Source organism: Nicotiana tomentosiformis, chromosome 7, assembly GCF_000390325.3.
Source record: "Nicotiana tomentosiformis chromosome 7, ASM39032v3, whole genome shotgun sequence".
In the NCBI taxonomy this organism is placed as follows: Eukaryota; Viridiplantae; Streptophyta; class Magnoliopsida; order Solanales; family Solanaceae; genus Nicotiana; species Nicotiana tomentosiformis.
This window is the reverse complement of record NC_090818.1, coordinates 44,778,380-44,801,417: the sequence shown is the minus strand read 5'-3', so window position 1 is coordinate 44,801,417 and position 23,038 is coordinate 44,778,380. Positions and strand designations below refer to the sequence as shown.

General features: G+C 37.0%; 2 protein-coding genes across 2 annotated transcripts; both read right to left on the bottom strand.

Annotated features, from left to right (window-relative positions):
* Window positions 1-285: 285 nt before the first annotated feature.
* Window positions 286-7,492, bottom strand: LOC104088592 (ADP-ribosylation factor GTPase-activating protein AGD5). The gene is made up of 11 exons (XM_009593292.4): window positions 7,246-7,492; window positions 5,938-5,996; window positions 5,704-5,794; window positions 4,071-4,125; window positions 3,862-3,952; window positions 3,521-3,755; window positions 2,883-3,090; window positions 2,428-2,612; window positions 2,107-2,343; window positions 1,931-1,989; window positions 286-606 (listed from the first exon to the last, which is right to left on the bottom strand). The coding sequence occupies exons 1-11, from the start codon at window positions 7,294-7,296 to the stop codon at window positions 474-476; spliced, it is 1,404 nt and encodes a 467-aa protein (XP_009591587.1). The 5' UTR covers window positions 7,297-7,492; the 3' UTR covers window positions 286-473.
* A 9,496-nt stretch (window positions 7,493-16,988) lies between these two features.
* LOC104088595 (uncharacterized) lies at window positions 16,989-22,070 on the bottom strand. Its single transcript, XM_070181486.1, has 7 exons — window positions 21,400-22,070; window positions 21,018-21,095; window positions 20,187-20,221; window positions 20,033-20,088; window positions 18,974-19,072; window positions 17,903-17,992; window positions 16,989-17,378 (listed from the first exon to the last, which is right to left on the bottom strand). Exons 1-6 carry the CDS (start codon window positions 21,847-21,849, stop codon window positions 17,934-17,936), a joined length of 777 nt encoding a protein of 258 aa, XP_070037587.1. The 5' UTR covers window positions 21,850-22,070; the 3' UTR covers window positions 16,989-17,378; window positions 17,903-17,933.
* Window positions 22,071-23,038: the final 968 nt, after the last annotated feature.

Sequence of the window (23,038 nt, the reverse complement as noted above, 5' to 3'; positions counted from 1 at the left end):
AATTTCTTTATAGGATAAGTAAACACTTCAAAAATTCATTAACCTTTGCAGTACTTAAAAGAAATAGCATGTTCAACTTTACCTAGGTGGGCTGCTGTGTTTAGCAACTAGATGGAATGCTATAATATCTTTTAATCTGCCCAAGGAGCAACTAAACATATAGTAATTGCAAGGGAAGCTAAAACGGAAAATAGTAGTATTTCTTTAGATTAAGGGAGATTTAGGGGAACATCACTCAGAACATTAAATGCATGAATACGAGGGAAAGGAAGGAAAAGAATCGAATTCCATCAAATCTTGAGCGCTTATTTTTTTCCAGATACAAAAATACAAATCAAGCCATAACCTGAAGAAAACTCAATATTGCTCCTCTACATTAGTTTACAATCTCCAAAACAGGAGTAGAACAATAAAAGCTAATTCCCTGTGGAAAAACAATTTGTATACTAACAACTAGTATGCTTGTAGAATTTTCAGCGTTTTGAGAACATTCCCTGCGTCAGAGAGGAAAAGTCGTATTCTTTTGTCGACTGCGTAGCTGCCTGCTTGCTCGGTCCAGACGGCAAAACACCGTTGCTGGAAGAATTTTGTCCCATCGAGTAGAAGCTGCAAAATAAAAGATAACTATCAATTGTACCTCAATCATAAAATATAAAATGAAAAATTAAACAAGCACCCAAAATTTGTTCCTGCTAAACACAATAAATGGTACAACTATCAAAATTTATTTCCTAATGTAAAAGATGATTGGCAGCTGAGCTCGTCAATGTAAATTGGCAATCAAAATCAGGTAATAATGAATACAAGCCATCCTTGACCAAAAATAAAAATAAAAATACAAGCCATCAAAAGCAACTGATAATCCAATATAGACAGCTTCCAAAATCAGATAAGCAGATGTAGCTATGAAAATTCTCAAACAACTGCAAACATTCAGATTTAGAAATCAAAATCACTCCAGTTTCAGCCAAAAGGAAAAAGAACTGAGCGGCAGATGATGCAACCTTGTCTCTTCAAATGGTCGCACAAAATTAACCATGTTTAACTAAAGTCAATATATTTTTCTACCAGTAGAAGAATATAAGATAACAAGGGCACAGCCAGTAGAGTTATCTAAAATGACAAGAAACTTAGCTGCATACAACAATAACATACCCAGTGTGATCCCACAAGTGAGGTCTGGGGAGGGTGGGGTCTTGTGCGATGTAGAAATGTTGTTTTTGATAGACCTTCGGCTCAAGAAAAGCGTTTTCAAAATAGGTTTAAAAAATAGAAGAGTAAAAAAACCAAGTTACTGAAGAAAAGAAAAGTGATAACAAAAGTAGAAGCCTAGCCGCCACAAATATAATCAAATGAATCAGGTACGTCATACTAGATTTACCCGGGGGGGGGGTTGAGTGTATGTGTGCAAGAGAAAGAAGGGATTAGAAAGGAAGGAAAAGGGTAAATTTTGCAATAAGGCTCCATGGATTATGGGATTGCCCTCTTCTACTTGATCATCACTTAATCTGTTTTACTTTTTATTGCAAGAGAGTCTTCTACTGTATACTTAAACCTACTAGGAATGGGTCAAAAGTCAAAAACTAAGTTTACGTTCAACTGTTTCCTTTGGGGGGGGGGAAGGTTAAGCGAATTAGTGTCTCAAAACTCCAGGATCAAATAATACTATCCAATGGGGCCTATCCACAACCCACTATTAACCAGAGGAATAAAAGGAGGGAGCCTTGCAATCAATTGGAAAAAGCAGCTCGGATCTAGCAAATTGTGTGTTACGGGATATCATTCAAGAGAACTAAATGGCCAATAATCGGCAGGATATGATGCATTGCGTTAAGTTGTTCAATATAAGGTCTTAACAACAGGCCCTCTAAGGACAATGCAGCAGTCGCAACAGTCTACATTTAACCAACAACAGGTCAGAGGTTAATACCTGGATGTTGAAAGTGGCACAGAGTTCCCAACTACATGTGTCGGTCTCATATTGCCTACCTAGTTTAGAAGCAAAATAAACAGCTTTGAGCAGTCTTAAAGACAAAAGGTCAATGCAAAATTTGATATACATGTGTAATTTTTCTTTTCCCTTGATAAATAATACTCGTGTTCTACCTGCATATATTTCTCCGGCTCAGTCTTAACAGCTGCTGGCATTATCACACCAGGGAACTGATAGCCTAAATTTGGCCAATTTTGGTTTACCATATTGGCACCGTTAGGGCCTTGTTGTGCATTCACAGGAATTTTTACAGCACCACCAGCAGCAGCAGCAGCCATTAGTAAAGACTGTTGTTGTGCCAGCATAGCGAGCTGTTGTTGATGCATAGCAAAAGGTGACACCATATTGGACTGTAAAGGCCAACATCATTTTTAGATAAAAGCAGAAAAGTTAAACATGACCAAAAACTTCAACTTCTTGTAGCAGTATTGTACCTTGTCAAAAAGGCTCATTATATCATTTTTAACATCTTTCTGCGGCTTCCCGGATGAGGCAGAAGGCAGAATTGATGGTAAATCCTGGAATAAATCTTCAATTCCAGAAGCAGAAGCAGATTGAGACTTCTGATCTTCAGTTTTTGTAGCCCCTGTTTTTTCTGCTTTTGTTGCTTCTTGAGCAGCTGCAAAGTTCACAACTTTCTTTATAGGAGAAAATGAGCTACAAGAGGAGTATAACAGCTTCAATTCAAATCCCAAGATAAACTGCACGCTGTTGATTTCTCAAACTACTTTCATAACCTCTCTCTAAACTAGAAGTAAAGACTAAAAACTAGGAAAAGTATGAACCATGCTAATGGAAGAAAGACGACTGCACTCTCTAAATGTTAATTGTCAAAAAAAAAGGGGAAGAAAAAGAAACACGTTTCAAACAAAGCTGAGGCTTAACATACACTGGAAACCTGCCCATAAGTTATCATCGGCAGAAGCTGCTTCTGAGCCATTGTCAGTTGGAGAATCCATAGAAAGCATGTCAAAAAGATCAGTAGCATAATCAACTTTAGGAGGATTGGTAGCTTCTGCAACCTGCTTTATAGATTCAGCAACTACAACAGGCTCTGCTTTCTGATTTGTCTGGTAAGCAACCTGACTCGAACTTACCTGCAAGTAGTCAAACCTATGAGAAAGTGTTGATGTTAATCCAGAAAGACTAACAAGTAAGTAGGAAGAAATAACAACTAACAGCAGTTAGGAGCAGTTATACACAAGGACTAACGAGGGGATATGGATACACCACATACCTAACCTAAAAAATTATTTTGCAAGTATCTCGTAACTCAAAAGCAGTATGAGTAAGAGCTGCTTAATTCAACAATACGAGTAAAGAATCAATACTCAACACCAATAATAACTGCAACCAAACCCTAACGGCTAAGACCCAATCAGCTCATATACATAAGGCAAGTCCAGTAGATATACCAGCAAATGAAGGGGATTTCATTCAAAATAAGACATTGAGACAACAATATTACACCTGAAAGGTAAAGAAATGTGGAGAAAGCCAATTTGATGAATATAAAGTTTAACATACATGCTCTGGCCCTCTAGGAGGCAGTGGTATACTGACTCTAGCAGCAGGTACATCTTGCTTTGTGTTCGGGGCTTGAACATTCTTCCTCTCATCAGATGCAACCCCTGAGTTAGTCGCATGCCCACGCCCACTTCTATCACTGTTTTGTTGCCATTGCACTGAAGCCCTCTCTTCTTGAACCCTGGAAGATGGTTTTTGTATCCCATCCTTAGGGACCCACCTCTTATCTTCATATCTTAACAAAACACAGGAGATGCCATGGATAAGTATAAAATACTAGATTGAGGGAAGAAGACCGCATGAAGGTATTAATTGTTAGGAGAGACTTAGTAAGCACGTACTTTGCTCGGATGAAATTCTCAATACCAACTCTATCATAATTTGGAGGCAGCTCTGCTTCCCAATAACTATTTGACCTCTCATTTCCCATTGCTATATGAACCCAAGAGATAAAAAGTAGAGGAAGAAAAAGACGGTTATCTAAAATTAAAAAATTTCTCTATCAAATCAAAATCTAAACTTTGATAATTATAGGAAACAGATATCTTACATTGAATAAATGCAACTTGTTCAGGAAGCCATGTGTCTAGAGTAGCTGATCTGACCTGTAATTTCAGAGACATCAGAGAATACAACAAAAAATTTGAAGTAACATTCTTTCAGATTAGAAGGTCAGAGAGGATTCATATAGCCGACCCTAACTTGTTTGGGATTTACGCATAGTCATTGTTGCCAATAATCATTCAGAGCACAATGAGTTATTTTTCATAGTGTATATTTTTATTCAATATGTAAGAGATGTGGAATTATATCTCGCATACAGGCAACATACCAAAAAGTAGAGAACCTACAAAAGAAAAAGTAGTGCTCTGTGAAAGACACCCAATCTTCTATAGAAACAAAAACAAAACTAGACTCAAACTACAATAAGCCATTTAAAAATACAAATTTTTTTTCGCGGGGGGGAATCCAGAAACAGAAGGACGAGAATAGAGAGAAATCTTATAACATATTCTAATTTGATAGATACTTTACAACAATGTATTAACAAAAAGTGCACAAGGATTATTGTGATTATTATGCATATAGTTATCAAACCAGACTACAAAAGACACCTAATCTTCTATAGCGAGAATTGAGAGAAAATCTTATCACATATTCCAATTTGATAGATACTTTATGTATTAACAAAAAGTGCACAAGGATTATTGTGATTATTATGCATATAGTTATCAAACCAGACTACAAAAGACACCTAATCTTCTATAGAAACATGAAACCCATGGGTTTGACGAAAAATGAGGCAATTCCTCAAATGTACAAAAACCAGACTGAAACCATAATGAGCCATTTAAAATACAAGGATTGTTGGGGGGGAAAGAGAAAAAAGAGCTCCCGGGAAAGTTGAAGGGTGAGACTTGAGAGAAATCTGATCACATGTTCCAAGTCCGCAGATACTTCACAACCACACATTAACAAAAAGTGCACAATGGCTATTGTGATTATGCATAAAATTATCGTTCCATGGACTTTTGCCTAATAATTACTAGCAGTTGTCAGCAAACTCTTTTGCCGGACGAAAGCAGCAAACCAGTGCCAAAGACAATCTTCATTGCAATTACTCATTTCAAGGATTGTGGGTATTAGTTAAATGACTCCATTCAGTCGACATGTCTTCATAACATTAAGATGTTCGAAATTATTTCCTGGATTCTCATCATAAAACACAGAGAAGATGAGGAAATGTAGAGTGATTTTCCAAACAAAGTACATAACTATCCCTCTAAATCAGAAGACAATGCAATATCAGAGGAAGTTAGATTAGATTGAATATCAGCAGTAGAGTCATACAAATTATGAATTAATAGATGTGAAATGATCTCCATCCTCGTGATTTAAAATCAACATATGTTAAGTAGGGGTGGCCGCAGCTGAAAAAGGAATGAGTTTTAAGTTTTCAGTCAACATTAGTCGTTCACAGAATTTTAACTCAATCAAGAATATTAAGCAACAATACTATGGGAAACAACAGCAACAACAAGGAATACTAAAGTTGACCATGACCTTTATTTGCAATTTCTCAATTGGGCCAACACTTATAGCTGAAAAACATGCAAGTGCTCACACCATTTCAGACTTTTAGAATATGTGGGACATTTTGGTCATGACGAGGAATATATCACCTTCGATATGTGCACCCCCAGACTTCTGTGGATCCCAGAGCATTGCATGCAAATAAATATCCCCAGGTTCACGCTTGCCCATCTAGGACCCCTGCATTGGTACAAAAGTAAAGTACGGTCAACATAAGGACTCCAAAGAGCTTATTAAAGCCAATTCTGTTTCAATTCAATGATCTATTAACAAGCACATCCGAGCTTCACTTTGCCACATTTGAGATACATCCTAATACGTACTTGGCTTTGCAATCTGCACACTCCCTGTTCTCGGGCAATTTAAGAAGTCCTTCTAGTATCTGCCAAAAAGCCCAGCAATGAGTTAATTTGATGTGAACACACACATTAATCGAAAATAAACCCACCAGAAAATCAAATGTGAAGGGAAAAATCATTATATAATCCACACGTGAATCAGAAATATACCAACCAGGAAATAAACTGTGAAGGGTAAATTCATTATATAAGGCACACATGAATCGAAATAAACCAACCAGGAAATAAACTGTGAAGGGAAAATTCATTATAGAACCAAAAACTACATAATGATAATCATGCTTCCTTATGGTCTTCCTGTGGTTAATCATGTTATTTGCTTTGATTAAAGAAAATTTTATCTTTCTACCTCCAAGGAAAATAAGTGAGGGGCTAAGAGTAGAGAAAGAAGAACAGATACCACAGTTTCCTTTTTCTTTTCTCGCAGTATTAATACTTACACGATATGTGTACAGCTTTGGCAATTAAGAATTCAAAATCATGACTCAATGCCTTCAACTCGGATGCTAGTATAGCTTTGGCAGTTATGGGACTTCCAAAATCAGGAAGAGGAGGTTTTCATTGAGAGGTTGGCTTAAACTGGTTTCACACTGCTTCTTAATTATGAAGAAACTATCTTTCCTGCACCTCTCCATGGGGAGAGCTCTGGAGAACTCTATTCAACAATAGATCATCACAATGCTTTTACATATAATTTTTATTCACACTTCTGTAAACATTTCTAACTAGCACTTTCACTTAGAAGAAAGTTGACGGCAGAATGGCCAAATGTTCAAATGCTTTGACTTTAGGTTCTCAATACCAGCTATATTCGTATTTGAATCAACTAAACAAGCTAAGAAAGGCATAATATGTCGATAGTGCCTTGGTAATATGAACAAATTTCACCTAATGTCCTTAAATTATTTAAAACAAATAAAAAATGATGAGTGTCCTGGAAAGCTGTCTATTTTTCTTTTTCTATTAGGAAAAGAATGAACATCCAAAACTCTAATTTCAAGCCACCTGCTTTGAACCAGATCATCATTTCAGTGCTCAAACTATCATATACGAATAAACTTAACAATATGAGTCCAATTTAAGGAAAGGGGGGAAATGATACAATAAGCCCTAAATCTCAAATATAAGTTGATAAGAGCATATAAAATATATCCACAAAATCTAACCAAGAGTCAAACTTTATCAAATCTGACTTAGATCAAATCTAACTTAGATCAAACGAGAGAAGAGGGAAATTGGGTGAAAATTCATGAATCAGAAGGATATATATACCTTTCTGTGCTTAGCATTAAGCTCTTTTGTAACATTGGCCTTCTCATTCATGGTGGCGACGAGTAAAGGGTTTTAACGGAAATGGAATTGGCCGACGGAGAGAGAAGATATCGGAAAAAATGAAAATTTGCTGATCTGATTCCTCTCTCTCTCTCTCTCCTCAGCCTCTCCGACGCGTAAAAATCAATATATTACCCAACGAGGAAATGCGACTGGATGAGAAAGGAGGAGGAATCGCACTTGTCTCTCTTTGATTTTGACTTATTTATTTGCTTTAACATTTTTCTTTTTCGTACTTTGTGTTCCCGTGCGAACTGGGACCCTGGTGTAAATACTTCGCTAGTCCACACGTGTGATAAATACCATAGCCTCGTCTACAGTATTTTTCAGGAATAACAGTGAATTATGAAGTATTAATAAATATTTACTTTTTACTATGAACTTAAACATGAATTTTTAAATTAAAATATTCAATAAATTATGAATTATATACATATTTTGTTAATTTTGAATTCATAATTTTGTTCCTATTAGAAATAAATCACTTTTTAAACAAAAAATGGAATTGTTTAAGTACTCAAAATAGTAATAATAAAATTATACTAAAATAAGATAAATGGAGTATTATATTAAAGCTGCTTGTTAACATTTATCCACACTCAATTTTTTTTTTACTTCACTTTCTTATTCTTTATACTGTTTTAGAACTATCAGGGGTCTGAACATAGAATGGTGGAATGTAAAAATAATTGAATTTTTTCCCAACCTATTTTGTTTATGTTTACCGGAAAAACCGGATAACGTTAGATTTGTGTATGGTTCTAAGGATATGCGATACAATTCGATATAAATCGCGTAGAGAAATGAATATGTGTATTGTTGGCTGTGAGAATGAAAATAATAAGCAAAAAAAGAATGAATAAGTAAAGCAAACATAAGGGGATAACTATCAATATAAGAAGTGATCTTCCTTTCTCCTCTTTTTCCCCTCCTGTGCCCCTGGCTTACAAGGATCCCCTTTTATAGAAGAGGGTTATTATAAAAAATAATAAAACATATAGTGGAAGGCCCATGATGACTTGTCTCTTCTTCAATTCCCGCCAAGATTCTCTCTCTTGGTGCGGTTGCAACGGCTCTTGTCTGTGAGCTCGATACTAGCTCGAACTCGTTACTGGGTCGGGCCCTTCGGTCTCGGATCGAGTTCGACCTTCGAGATGAACGTCGCGTATTTCCGACCTCGAAGCAGTGCCTTGCGGATCGATTCGGTCACGGGCTCGATAGGATTATCGAGCCGCCTCCTCGAGTGACCTTCGGGCTCGAGGTTCGTTAGTACCGACCTCAGAGCTCACTTCCAAAACCTCATTTCGGCTTTTTAACACTCGAACTTGATCGAACGTAGGAAGGCCGGAATCTATTTCGACCGTATACAGATAGTCCCCTCGTTTCTCAGAAAAGGATGTGGCGAGAAACGATATGATTTTTCAGCAGCTCGATCAGATATACACTGATGTTTTTATCGATCCAGACCATGACGTATGTAATGCTCGATCATCTTATGCGTCTTTACAGTCCCCGACTTTATCGAGGATACCCGAATTTTTCCTTCCCCTGTGGGAATTATTAGTTACCTTCGGTCCTTGGTGACCGGAGAAGATCAATCAGTGATGAATGCGACGGGGCCCGCCTGTCTTTTCAACGAGACCCAACATGCTTTGAATCGGGTAACTTCTGATGGCGTTTTCGCCGCCTCTATACAAAAAAATTGTAAATACAAATCCTTCTTCTTTTTGGAGAGAAATGGCCTTTCAAACTAAATAGATAGTTTGAATTTAAATCTCTGTTGCCTTCGGGCCTCGTGGGTAGTCCCCTTTGCTTTATCGGGCTCCAGCGTCCTTCAACTTAAATGGTCAAGTGTTTGTTCTAACTCGAAGAAATGAGTAGTTTTGCTCGAAATAATGTAGCCCGTAGGCGTAATAGTCGAGCGAGTGATTGCTCGAACTCGAAATAAAGGTAGCCCGTAGGCTTAATGGTCGAGTGAGTGATTGCTCGAACTCGAAATAAAGGTAGCCCGTAGGCTTTGGCAGTCGAGCGAATGATTCAAACTCGATTGCAATGTAGCCCGTAGGCGTAATAGTCAAAGTAGCCCGTAAGCTTAATGGTCGAGTGAGTGATTGCTCGAACTCGAAATAAAGGTAGCCCGTAGGCTTAATGGTCGAGTGAGTGATTGCTCGAACTCGAAATAAAGGTAGCACGTAGGCTTTGGCAGTCGAGCGAATGATTCGAACTCGATGCAATGTAGCCCGTACGCGTAATAGTCAAAGTAGCCCGTAGGTTTGGTAGTCGAGTGAATGATTCGAACTCGATGTGATGTAGCCCGTAGGCGTAATAGTCAAAGTAGCCCGTAGGCTTAATGGTCGAGTGAGTGATTGCTCGAACTCGAAATAAAGATAGCATGTAGGCTTAATGGTCGAGTGAGTGATTGCTCGAACTCGAAATAAAGGTAGCCCGTAGGCTTTGGCAACCGAGCGAATGATTCAAACTCGATGCAATGTAGTCCGTAGGCGTAATAGTCAAAGTAGCCCGTAGGCTTGGTAGTCGAGTGAATGATTCGAACTCGATGTGATGTAGCCCGTAGGCTTGGCGGTCGAGCGAATGATTTGAACTCGATCCTGTTTGCATAATAAATCTTGAACATAGGATATCGGTAAAGAATAGAGCTTTCTTTGCAAGTCATTATACATGGGTTCATGTTTTGCGTCAAGGCTCGAGCCAACTGTATAAGCATGGTTCGTTTTGACCATTTGGCCTTTACGACGTTTCCCGTTGAGACACTGTTTGTTATGAAATAACGAAGTAACTTCCTTCACACCGAACTTGATAATTAGCACAGCTGCGTACAATGATAAAGCCCCCATGTGTACGAGGTTGATTTTAAAGAGGCCTCGGATACTCAGCAGTAGTATCGTTTCCGCTATATGGCTGGTATCGATCTCTGGTCGACTTTTGTTTTTTCGTAATGGACCTAGAAGTCAACTGGTCATCTTCGACTCTTATTTTGGATTGATATCGATTGTGCACATCGGTCTAAGTAATAGCTGGGTACTCAATCAGATTTTGCTTCAGCCGCCGTGAAGCCCTCGAGCTTCGCTCATTTAGACCTTGAGTGAAAGCTTGAACAACCCAATCGTCTGTGACTGGTGGCAGATCCATTCGTTCCGTTTGAAAACGAGCTACGAACTCCCTTAGCATCTCGTTATCCCTTTGTATTACCTTGAACAGGTCCGACTTTCTAGTTTCGACCTTTATGGCTCCGGCATGTGCTTTTACAAAACAGTCTGCAAGCATAGCAAAAGAATCAATGGAGTTAGATGGTAAATTATGATACCATATCATTGCCCCTTTGACAGAGTTTCACAGAATTTTTTCAATAATACAGATTCGATCTCATCATATTCCAATTCATTGCCCTTGATGGCACGCGTGTAAGAAGTGACGTGCTCGTTGGGGTCGGTCGTTCCGTTCTATTTGGGTATTTCGGGCATACAAAATTTTTTGGGGATTGGTTTTGGGGCTACACTCGAGGGAAAAGGCTTTTGAATGAATTTTTTCGTTTCTAGACCTTTTATCATTGGTGGAGCTCCCGAGATTTGGTCGACCCTGAAATTATATGTCTCTATTTTTTTATCGTTGGCTTCGACTCGTTTTGTGAGTTCCTCGAGCAATTTAGTAATTTCGGGAGTAGTCTCCGAATCTTGCTCATTTGACTTCTCTATGGCTGGTTCCGTTCTGTGGGTTACTTCTCGAAGCGGATTGGGCTCCGGTCTGCTTTGTACCTGAGTTTGGCTCTGCAACTGAGCTATCGCTATTTGCTGGGCTTGTAACATCTCGAAGATCATCCGTAAGCTGACTCCGATCTCCTCCACGTTATGGGTGTCTCGAGCTACGGATCGAGTACCGCCCTGAATGCTTCTTTCCGGTTCGGAACGCTGATTCACCCCTAGAGCTATTTGTGAATTAACATCCAATGGTACTTCGACTCGAATTTCGGGTGCTTCGATTCGAGCCTCAGTGCCATCATCGAGTGGCCTTCCCGGCCCCGGGTGCTAAGTTGTTGGTTTCATCTTGAAGGCCGATTTCGTGGTCGATAAGTGAAGCCGTTGCTGATTTGAAGTTGCAAACTGGCGTGTACTTTATATTTATATCAAACGATCACTGTTACCATTGGCCCCACGGTGGGCGCCAAACTATTTACCGAAAAAATCGGATAACGTTAGATTTGTGTATGGTTCTAAGGATATACGATACAATTCGATATAAATCGCGTAGAGAAATAGAAATATGTGTATTGTTGGCTGTGAGAATGAAAATAATAAGCAAAAAAGAATGAATAAGTAAAGCAAATATAAGGGGATAACTATCAATATAAGAAGTGATCTTCCTTTCTCCTCTTTTTCCCCTCCTGTGTCCCTGGCTTACAAGGATCCCCTTTTATAGAAGAGGGTTATTATAAAAAATAATAAAACATATAGTGGAGGGCCCGTGATGACTTGTTTCTTCTTCAATTCCCGCCAAAATTCTCTCTCTTGGTGCGGTTGCAACGGCTCTTGTCTGTGAGCTCGATACTAGCTCGAACTCGTTACTGGGTCGGGCCCTTCGGTCTCGGATCGAGTTCGACCTTCGAGATGGACGTCGCGTATTTCCGACCTCGAAGTAGTGCCTTGCGGATCGATTCGGTCACGGGCTCGATAGGATTATCGAGCCGCCTCCTCGAGTGACCTTCGAGCTCGAGGTTCATTAGTACCGACCTCAGAGCTCACCCCAAAACCTCATTCCAACTTTTTAACACTCGAACTCGATCGAACGTAGAAAGGCCGAAATCTATTTCGATCGCATACATTTTAAAACTTTTTTGGTATATGAGACGTTTCCTCCTATAAATGTTTTTCGCTCTTACGAATACCATCCCTGGCTGCCTTTTTTTTCTTCTCACTTTTATAATGATACGAACATTCGTATCTGATACGAACATTCGTATCTGATACGAACATTCGTATCCCGTCATCCTTAACAAAAATAATTGGTTTAGTTAAATAACTCCAATGCTTTTAGTGGTTTATTAGTTAAATAAGTCTCAAATACATTATTTTGCATAGTGCCCGGCCCCATTGAAACAAATTGTGACAGCAAAGTGCTAAACTTATCTGTAGTGTTTAAGTTTAGTTTTTTTTTCTTTTTATTATTTTGTTTCTTTTTCACCTAGGGCCTGTTTGTTCATTAAAAAAAATCACATTTTTTCGATTTTTTTTTACTTTTTTCGAAACAATGTTTGTCCATGAAATTTTTAATTTTCTTGAAGATGAATTTCAGAATTTTTCGAAAATTTAAAAAATTTTAAAAAACTATTTTTCAAAATTTTCACTTCAGATCACTCACAAAACTTCAAAACAACCCAAAATTATATTCATGTCCAAACACAACTCTAATTTTCAAATACCATTTTTATTTGAATTTTCTTTTACTTTTTTCCGGAATTCTGTATAATTCTTATGTCCAAACGCCCACCTAGTGGTTGCAAAGTTTATGTTTGCCTACAATTTTCCGTCTTTTTTGAAGTAGTGTTTAAATTTAAGTTCGCATCCAATCTCCCTTCTCTTTTTTTTTTCAAGATTTAACTTAAGTAGTCGTTCACCCCGTGTTAAAATTAAAAACAGACGATAAATATAAAATATATGTATACAACAACAACAACAACAATCCAGTAAAATTTTACTAATGGGATCCGGGGAGGGTAATGTGTACGCAGACCTTACCCCTACCCCGAAGGAGTAGAGAAATTATTTCCGAAAGACCCTCGACTCAAAAAAAATAAAAAGACAAAAGGACAAAAATAAGACATAATTATAAAATATATGTATAATTATGTATAATTTATATATATTATTTTTTAAAAAAGTGAGAAATGTAAAATAATTGATTTCTTATTCAATTCCTATTATAAAAGAATACTCATTTAATTTTTAAATTGTATATAATTGATAAATTGTATATGCCTATATTGTAATTAAATTGAAATTTGAGTGGTGAAGGTAATAAAATTTGAAATAATCCTTTCTGCAGCTTTACGAAGGCCTTTGGGCCAAGCAGCCAAGCCCAGTACGTTCAGTAGCTACTGAAAAAGGGCATTTGGGTCATTTGGCCATTGTCTTTTAGCATTTACTCATTTCGAGGAGCTCACTCCCTCAGTCCGGTAGGCTCTGATATCAGGACGATACGATACGATGGCGGCACGTCAAGCAGCGAACTTATCTCGATTCTCCGCTTCCAAATCAGTTAGTACAACGAAGCAAGGCGCCTTACTTATCCAGCGGCGTGGTCTCGCCGGCGGTGGTGGTAATTTCACTAATTTTCCTTAAATTTTTGAAACTTCAGTCTGTTCTCAAATTTAATTATCTTCCTGTAAAATAAATCATAGCTACCCATTGGATTAGTTTGTAATGGCGTTATTCATGGACATGGAATTCTGGAAGTTGAAATAATTACGTATTCTTTTTTATGCAGATCATCATGGACCTCCGAAGGTGAACTTTTGGCAGGATCCGATGAGTCCATCAAAATGGAAAGAAGAGCACGTGAGTTTTTCTGACATTTGCGATGCCTTTTCTACTTGTTTAAACTGTTATGGCTATGCTTGTTTGTTGGCTTTGGCATTATCATATTGCTTGACTTATGAAACTTCTAAAATTTGTTGCGAGTTTCTTACCCCAAGTATTGCTTAACTTTTACCTAACGGAGTACTTTAGTAATTGTAGGAACTTTGAATGTAAGATGTCAGATAGAGAACTATTTTAATGGTCGCTTATGCATGGTTGGCAACAAGTTTAGGTGGGGATTGTAGTTTTCTTTATGTATTTGGGATCCAGAAGATTATATGGAGTATTCACTCACCTATGATTGTGAGAAATGATATTCTTTCTCTTTACTTACTGGGAATGATGTTTTGCCTCTTCTAAAGATATATTCTAGACCACTGCAAAATCTTATATTACATGGAGCTTTGCATGTATCCTTTCAATAGCAGTGCAGATTAGGTTGACAAAATCCATACCTTTTGACAGCTTTAGGTTCCAGTTGTGAGTCACTAATGTTTTGGAGCTGTATCTTCAATAGTTCACTGACTAGAAATCCTTTCAATTGTGTGCGATGACATCTTTGGATATAACAGGAGATCTTAATTGCTGTATTTGTGAATTTTTTTGAGAATGGTAATTTCTATATATATTAATAAGACCAAAAAACAACAGTAAAGCAGTGCCAAGCTATATTTTCAAAAAGAGCAGACCCCAGCTATGTTTCCCTTAGGTTACAGAGCAACCTATCAAATCTGCTAAAGATTCTGCCCCCTCCACAAAGTTTTTTTTACACCAGAAATGAAACAAAAGGAAACAATTCATTTTGGTATTCTGTGAGGAGTTGCTTCTGTCTTAAAAAAATTCTTGAATTTATCTCCTTCGAGACTGTCCACCATAATGCAAGTAGGAACCAATCTCCACCATTTCTTCTGTCTCACTATACCCGCATTATAATTCCAACACTTCAATAGATCACAAGTGTTTGCTGACATACTCCATTTAAGGCCCACAATATTAAGAAAACGTTGCCATAGTTGTTCAACGATAGGACAGTGAAGAACAAATGGCTATTGGTTTCTGTAGCTGTACCACAAAGTGAGCACTTAGAGCATAATTGAAAACCCCTTCTCAAGTTTTCTTGTGTTAAACATGCTTCTCTTGCCACTGACCATGAAAAAAGACCACCTCGAAAGGTGCCTTAACTGTCCAGATTTGCCTCCAGGGCCAATGTTCTATATGCTGGTCTGAATTAGAGACAACAAGATAAGCAGATTTAACAGTATAGGTCCCATCGCTGTTTCGGTTCCAATTCAGTGTATCTTCAAAATCACTGAATCTTTGAAAAACTTCCAAGACCTTGTAGAACTCCAAAGTTCTCTCAAGCTCCCAGTCACTGTATTTGTGCATATAACAGGAAAGGATTTGCTAAATTGCTATTTTTTTCGCATTTATGTAATTTGATTCTCTTTATATTGTTTTAATTTTAACTTGGAATTAGAACTTGTAGTCTCTCCATTAATCACAAGCACTAGTAGTTAGTGCACTTTATACACTTTGATGTTTGATTAGGACTTTTGGTCCTTGTAGTTTGTGATCGTCTCTCTTACTGGTTGGGGGTTGGCCTTCTACGGAGGTTATAAGCTCTTCACAAAGGGAAACAAAGAGAAGAAGGAAGAGGTACGCCCCTTTTCACGTTGAACAACTTCATTCAAATATGTTGTTATTGCTGGTAATGTTAAAGCATATATTTTAACTCTCTATTTCTACTTTACTTTACTTATGAAGAAAAAGGTATTAAGCAAGTTAACTGAACCTAGCAAACATTTCATCATGTGTACAGTGTATATGGACATTTCACCTTGAACAGACTGCTATTCTTAAACTGCTTGAATATCTGATCTGATTTGATTCATCTCATGACAGAAAGTTGGTGAAGGATCCCACTAACATTGGATGCGTCTAGGATCTCCTTGAATAAATCCGCTGCTTGGGCTATGTGGTCTTAAATTTTTGCCATGAGTTTTGCATGGTTTCCCCCCATTTCCTCCATTTCTCTTATTGGACTGAATTGCACATGAAATGCTGGACAATTAGCTATGTATTTTTTTTTTACTTGTAGACTGTCGGTCTATTTAGAAACTCTCTGCTTACTGCTTACTGAGACTCTGGTGTTTCTTTCTTTTGAAACAAATTTAGTTACGTATTCAGTTGCATAATGACTATGAGTATGTCGAGAGACGAGCAACAGGTTTTTTTTCATTCCATTTCTTTTGTCATTTTAACAAATTTGAATGTGTAGACCTGGTTTGATGGAGCTTAATGAACCAAGTACACCACGATGCGTGGTGGTCCTTTTTGGCATGATAGTAGCTCAACAGCTGGGAATAAAGAATCTTGGAGCTTCATAGATCCAGCAAAGCTCATTTGCTTCATCAAGCTGTTTCCTTTCATGCTTGTTAGACTTTGGGAGGTGTATTCATACAATTCTAGCTATATTGAAGGAGAAAACTGACAGAAAACTTAAAATGAGGCGCTGGTATTATGTGATATGTTGGTGGAAATATGGAACGCTTTTAGCTGTGGTTTATGCACAAGGTTAAGCTTTACAACGTTTAGAAATGTACAAGATTCGCTTTATTGCTTCTGCTGTCAGAGAGAAAAGGCAAAATCTGAAGTGGTAGCAACCTATGAATGTGGTTCCATCCAACTTTCATAACTCATTCCGTGCAAGCAAATGTACCTTGCTTAACTTGAGAAAATATATTGTACAGAAAAGTAGTAGTACTATTTTATGCACAAGGTTAAGCTTTACAACGTTGTAGTAGTACTATGCTACATACACTTCCTCATATGTATAGCATAAAGGTTTCGTAAGACCAGTATTCTTAATCCAATTCTTTCTATTTTTCACAGTACAAACGTTCTTGAGATATGGTTCTTCATGTTCTTGAGAAAATTACCAAGGTGATTTTTAAAAAAAAATAGTATCCGGATCAGCTTGCACACTCTAAGGTAATACTTTCAGCTCCTCTTTAATCTCTAAGCGGAGTGTACATATTTTGTGGAGACATTACATCATAATACAATCAACACCTTGCAACTTGGAGTCGAAGATTTAAAGAATGAAAACCGTCTAAGAAATTATTGTTCTATGATATACATTTGAGTTACATTAACAAGTGCCACTCGACACCTCACCTGATGAGAAGGAAGAACGTGTTCTTACAAAATACCAATCCATGGGGATGACGAATGCATGTTATTGTATGCTATGGTATACTATGGGGCAACTACAAGCAAGTATGGTGGTATCACCACTTTCACTAACATAATCAGCAGCATTCTATAATATGTTTACTATGTGTTTGCGACTGTAAGTCATGTTCATGGTAAGCTATGTTGAATGTCGTGTTCTTCGGAATTTCATGACAAATGATAGTGCTTACTGAACACTTCTCTTCTTCCCATCAGCTGCTGCATTCCCATAAATCCTAATGATGATTTCTGCGAAAGAAGAAAAGGAACCAGGCTCATACATGATATGACAAGACCCCAAAAGGACTGCTAAAAGATAAATTTCCTCCTAAGTTCAGAGGGTGCGTATGCTCATATCAATATTATAGCAAATTTTGTTGAACCAGCTCAGACAATACATAGCTAGCTAAAAGACTCTACATTGTTAACATCAATAAAAGGATCAATTCTGAAATGAAAAAGATGGACAGAAACAAGGTGTCATCCAGTAGATAAACATGGACAGATTATGACAATAAATGACTTCTTTTTAAGAAACACTGATTGTACACAGCGTCCAAACAGTTTTATTCTGGACACTGCTTCTACACTGGCAGTATATATGGAAAAACAACAAAACAATTGTGCATGGAATTTTCTTTTCAAACAAATAAAGACTGGAGACACAGTTTTGTTCTCTAATGCGTATATATATATGTTTACAAGTTGCTATAGTTTTCGTCGAAGTGTGTTGTGGAGCACATGCATAGCCAAAATGAATCTGAGTGGTTTACCATATGCCAGTGTATCACTGGAGACCACTGCCTACTCCGCGTCCTTAACTTCTGCTTCAACATCAACAATTCCGATAGTGGAATCCTTACCTGTAAAGTAAATACAAGAGGTGAAGTAGTCCCTAATCCAGATACCGAGGGATCCCATGGATCTTGATTCAAACCCTGATGATCAAAAGTTGCGCAAGTTTTGGCAGTATTCCACAATCTAGCGGCTAAATCAATTATAAGGATAGCTTCAACCTTATCCAGGAAATATGTTTGGAAGATTCATCTCTGAAAAGCTTATGCTTAAAAAGTTCTCTGACAGAAACTTACAATGAGAAAAACATAAATATGGTTGGTTGAAATTTTAGGCTTTGTGAAGCCTTTTAGCTTTTACTGAATCCTTATGTCCCCACGCCCAACCCCTCAAAATATGTGTCCCACTAAGGAAGGGGGTGGATTTAGAAGGAATGTTCACTCAAAGATGGTTACTAACAGCTTAAGCCCCTCTTCTCTATAAATATATAAAATGTTTGAATATCATATTCAGAAGAATAAAAACTAGAGATTCCTTTTGTTTCAAGAGAAACTCAAAGTGAATAAGCATGAGAAATCTAGATCAAAAGAAGTTGACAGTCTAGCATAGTGATCTCAAAGCAATTAAGTTTGTATCTAATATGGAAGGAAAGATTAGCTGCTTCCCCATAATGTTTTCAACTGTTAAAACTTATTGTATTAGACAAAAAGGCTTTAATCTTAGGGAAATATTCGGATATCCACACTAATAGAGCACATAAGGATTCCAGAAAAGTTAAAAAAGAATGGGTTTTCTTTCTTGAAGGAATCCATCCTCATATTTATTTATGCTGACTAACTTTTAAAAAGAGAGAACTGCAAAAGTCGAGCTCATTTAAGTGAGAGGCAGCATTAACTCGTCAAATGAACGATATCCCAAAAAAACTTCACGAGACGAATAGACTGTTATTGCCCTATTATGTACCAAATTTAGCTAAATCGATTATACACTTTATAAAAACATCCTAACCAGTAAATGTTTTAAAAAAGAAGGGTAAGAAAGCTGCAAACCTTTCTTTGAACGAGCACTGAAATCACTGAATGCTTGACCAAATGTAGTTGACTGGTTGGAGAACTTTACTGGGTCTCTCACGAACTCATCACCAACAACTGCAGATATAAACTTATTTAGCCCAAAGATGATGTGTAGAATAACTCATCAATAAGAATGATGCATGGACTATCTTAAATAACAAGCTTCGCTTGCATCAGTTACCATGATATGATCCATATCAATGTTTGACCAAGAAATTTCACGATATTAATTATCGGTAGCAACATCTGATGGCACTGCTGTACCCAAGTGTACTTTTAATCACCATTAAAAATATCAAACATGTATATACTCCAAGGATTCAAAGGACATCGATGGAGAGAAGATAATTTTAAGGCAAAGAAGAGAAATACATGAAGTTCTCCTTATGAAATCTAGGGCTGGGAGATCAGTGCAGTAAGCCTAACTGCAATGCAAAAAAGCCCACATAGATGGTCTACGTCGCATATATGCATTTAGACAAAGGAATAAGATTATGAGGTGGAGAAAAGCGAGGTAAACAACGGTACATGCCACACATGAAACACGCTATTTCATACTTGAATTTCTTGATAAATCTTTTCCGTGGTTCATTCAGAAAATAATTAACTAATTGGATTTGATATTCCTTAGCTAATTGAGCTCAGGCTCAAAGTCCATTGACAAAGCAATGAACTGTATTCAATGCGTAGAAAAGCCGTGTTAGAGAACTGCTTCATCTGGTAATGGACAATGATACCAAGTTTGAACACAACAGTAAAGTTTGGTATAAAATTTCTCCCAAACTTGAATAAACTATCTATTAGACTTGGCTTGTCTTGTTTACCGCTCGTTACTCCCCATTCCACCAACTAAAATAATACCCAAATCTGCTTTCTAAGGTGCATATATGATGAGAAATAATACTGGTAATGCAAAAATCTTGCAAAGAGGCCCAACTCCACAAGATTTTGACGGCAAGAATGCTATCGGTCGATCAGCTATGAGAAAGTTGTCAAAAAAAAGGGAGACAAGCCAACTTAGAGTATCAACTTAACCTGAGAATGGTTGAGTACAGAAAGGGCAAAGTTGAACCTCATCATTTAAAGTAGACCTGCACTGGGTGAAAATCAATGCTATAAGTAACTAACAGAAATAATCACGCCGCCTGGATTCATATCTTGTTCTTAAACAAGGTTCCATTGCTCTTACCTGAAAATTTGAAAATCATTCCCACAGTTTGGGCACTGCAAAATAGGAGAAATTCATTAGCAAACACATAAGGAAACATGTGCCATAAGAAGTTTGATAGTTGTCCGATGGACCCAAAGAACACTTCATTTGATCTTCTTTAAATTTTTTTAAAAAAATCAAATTTCTCAACACACCTAAGGCTTGCATCTATAACGGAATAATCCATACTACTTGGTGAAAGCATCATGTGGACATTGTAAAAATATATTGTTTGTCGCAAAATAGTAGTTATTCTAGAAATTCTGTTTTTCATTTGAAACTTAAGCATTTCAGTTTTAGTATATAATGCTGGAGGTCCCATGATGCAGGACATGACACATTTTGAGATAGCTGAGAAGTGGTTAATAGATTTGTGGCGAGATAGAGCTATGATAGACATAGCGTTATTGGAATGAAATTTATGCATTTTAGTTGAAGTCTATAACAATAGAAGTCCTTGATGAAACGCAGTACATGACACATGTTGAGATAACCAAATCTATAGAGACTAAAGGAAGTGCGCATCAAGCTAACAGGCGAGAAAGTGATCTCATTGGGAACCATACATTAGAGGAGTCTGGTATTGGACCACTTTAATATACTAAAGTAATTCAAACTGCAATTCAACACTTCAAAATAATGGATGAGATGTACTATCCACATAAATTTATAATCAGTCAAACGATTCAACAGGCTGCTTAAATTTGACGCTTCACAGGCACAAGCAGACACTTATGCAATTTCGAAGCGGGAGTTAAAATAATAGGATAGATTTCGCAAAGCGAAGATATGCGAGTATGGTTCACTTACAGTGCCTTGAACTATATCTCGTCCAGCCCACCAAATAAAAGCTCCCAAACCTACAATTGGTAGTAGAACTGCAAGGAGCTGGAAGCCAGGAAATGGATGACTACTGTTAATTGACAATATAATCATTGTTAATACATGCAAAGCAGCAATACATAGATTGACTGCACTATGAAAGAAACTGTAATATACTAGTCCTTTAGGTTGAAGCACTTTGCAAACAGCGAGAACTTTAAATAAATTTTAAAATGTAGTGAATACAACCATCCTAAATATGAAGTGTGTGTGTGTGTGTGTGTGTGTGTGTGTGTGTGGGGGGGGGGGGAGAGAGAGAGAGAGAGAGAGAGAGAGAGAGAGAGAGAGAGAGAAAGAGAGAGAGAGAGACCCAAACAGAAACAATAGCATCCAAGACCCAACCAAGCTGACCAGTCATAGAAAGATAAGTCAACCCAATTGCTAGAACAAGATTAGTCACCACTCTTACAGTGTTACTATTATCCCTCCCACCACCACCACCACCACCACCACCACCACCACCACCATCACCAATTCCATCAAATCCAAGCCCTTGTTTGAAATTCACAACAATCATTCTCTTCTCACCACCCCATCTCTCCAAACTCCCATTTTTAGCCCTCTTAACTTTCAAGAACGAGGATTTCTCCTTAAAAGCTCTTAACTTGTTCCAAAATGATACATTTCTTGTACTTAAATGAGTGTAACAACAGATGGGTCGACGTAGTTTTAGCCCAATAAAGTTTGGTTTTCTGTACAAAGCATTGTGTGGTGTATTTAAGGCTAGGAAATTGATGGAAATTTGAGCAAGTGCTGTCATGGCAAAGTTCAATTCCTTTTTACAGAAAAAAGAGGAAGTGAAATGAATTGAAGAAGTAAGTTTATGTGAAGGGAAGTTGAGGCTTTTGTATATTTTACAATTCTAAAAATAGAAGGGATAATATAAAGACTCCATTTTTACAGAAAAATAAGAAGTTTGCAATTTGCAGAGCAGCTCGCCTTCTCTACAGGATTTTTCCAGTCATACGTGGCCTAGAACTCGCTCTTCTAAGAGGTGGGACCAGGTTTTATATTTTTCTTTTTAACAATTTAAGTTTATTCTAGTATAGAGGAATTAACAAAAGCAGAAAAGAATTATTTTCCTGGTGACAAGACATGCATAATTTTCCTGTGTTCTTTCCATTAAGACGCAATTCATTGCGTACTGGTAAATTTGTTCGCGTTTCGGGCGTGATTAAAAAATATTTATAAATTTGTTAAATGATATTATAAATTTATAGATGTAAAGAAAGAAGAAACATAAAAATACTAATGTTTCCTTCTTATCTATAAAAATCATGTGTAATCTAACCATCATATTCTTTTTTTCCCTACAATGATAGAATTCTATATCTTGTAAAATTTAATTATCACAATCACTCATATGTAATGATATGCTAACTCAAAATTAAAATCATATTCTATCTTTCGCAAATTTAATACCTTAAGCATATCAACATTATTTAGCTCATATTGGGGACCAAAAAAAGCAAAAGAAACCACAGATGCATAAGAAATTATAGAAATTACGTATGATTATAGTGATTAGGAGGTTTTACAAAGAATTCCAAAGTAAATACCTCATGGTAATTATGCATAGACAATCATTTTAAAAGTTTCTCACGATTTTGACCCATAAACAAAACAACATTGAAAATCTCACAAAAAGTTAAAGGACTTACTGAAAAAATTAAATGTACTCAATATCCCAACTCCCAAGTATAACATTCTTCATTGTAGATTATGGAAAGAATAATCTCAAGCATGATAAATAAATAGGAGTATAACTATATAAGTTTCTATTTATAATATGGAAGCAAGAAAAATACCTGAAATACCTTTAAAGTAAATTTAAAAGACAATAAACACAATAATCCTAACCATAATTAACAAATACAAGTTTGTATGTATGACGCAGAAGCAACATAATATATTTTTGAAAGTATTATCAAACAATAATGCTCTATTGA

What these genes read in the sequence shown, in the direction of transcription:
- LOC104088592 (XM_009593292.4), bottom strand. Translation starts at nt 7,296, where the DNA reads ATGAATGAGAAGGCCAATGTTACAAAAGAGCTTAATGCTAAGCACAGA. An exon ending in TTAATGCTAAGCACAGAAAG is followed by an intron (nt 5,997 to 7,245) that starts GTATATATATCC and finishes GCTTTTTGGCAG; the next exon opens with ATACTAGAAGGACTTCTTAA. An exon ending in GAGAATTTCATCCGAGCAAA is followed by an intron (nt 3,756 to 3,861) that starts GTACGTGCTTAC and finishes TGTTTTGTTAAG; the next exon opens with ATATGAAGATAAGAGGTGGG.
- LOC104088595 (XM_070181486.1), bottom strand. Translation starts at nt 21,849, where the DNA reads ATGACAGCACTTGCTCAAATTTCCATCAATTTCCTAGCCTTAAATACA. An exon ending in ATGCTATTGTTTCTGTTTGG is followed by an intron (nt 21,096 to 21,399) that starts GTCTCTCTCTCT and finishes CCTGGCTTCCAG; the next exon opens with CTCCTTGCAGTTCTACTACC. An exon ending in AATGATTTTCAAATTTTCAG is followed by an intron (nt 20,089 to 20,186) that starts GTAAGAGCAATG and finishes CACCCAGTGCAG; the next exon opens with GTCTACTTTAAATGATGAGG.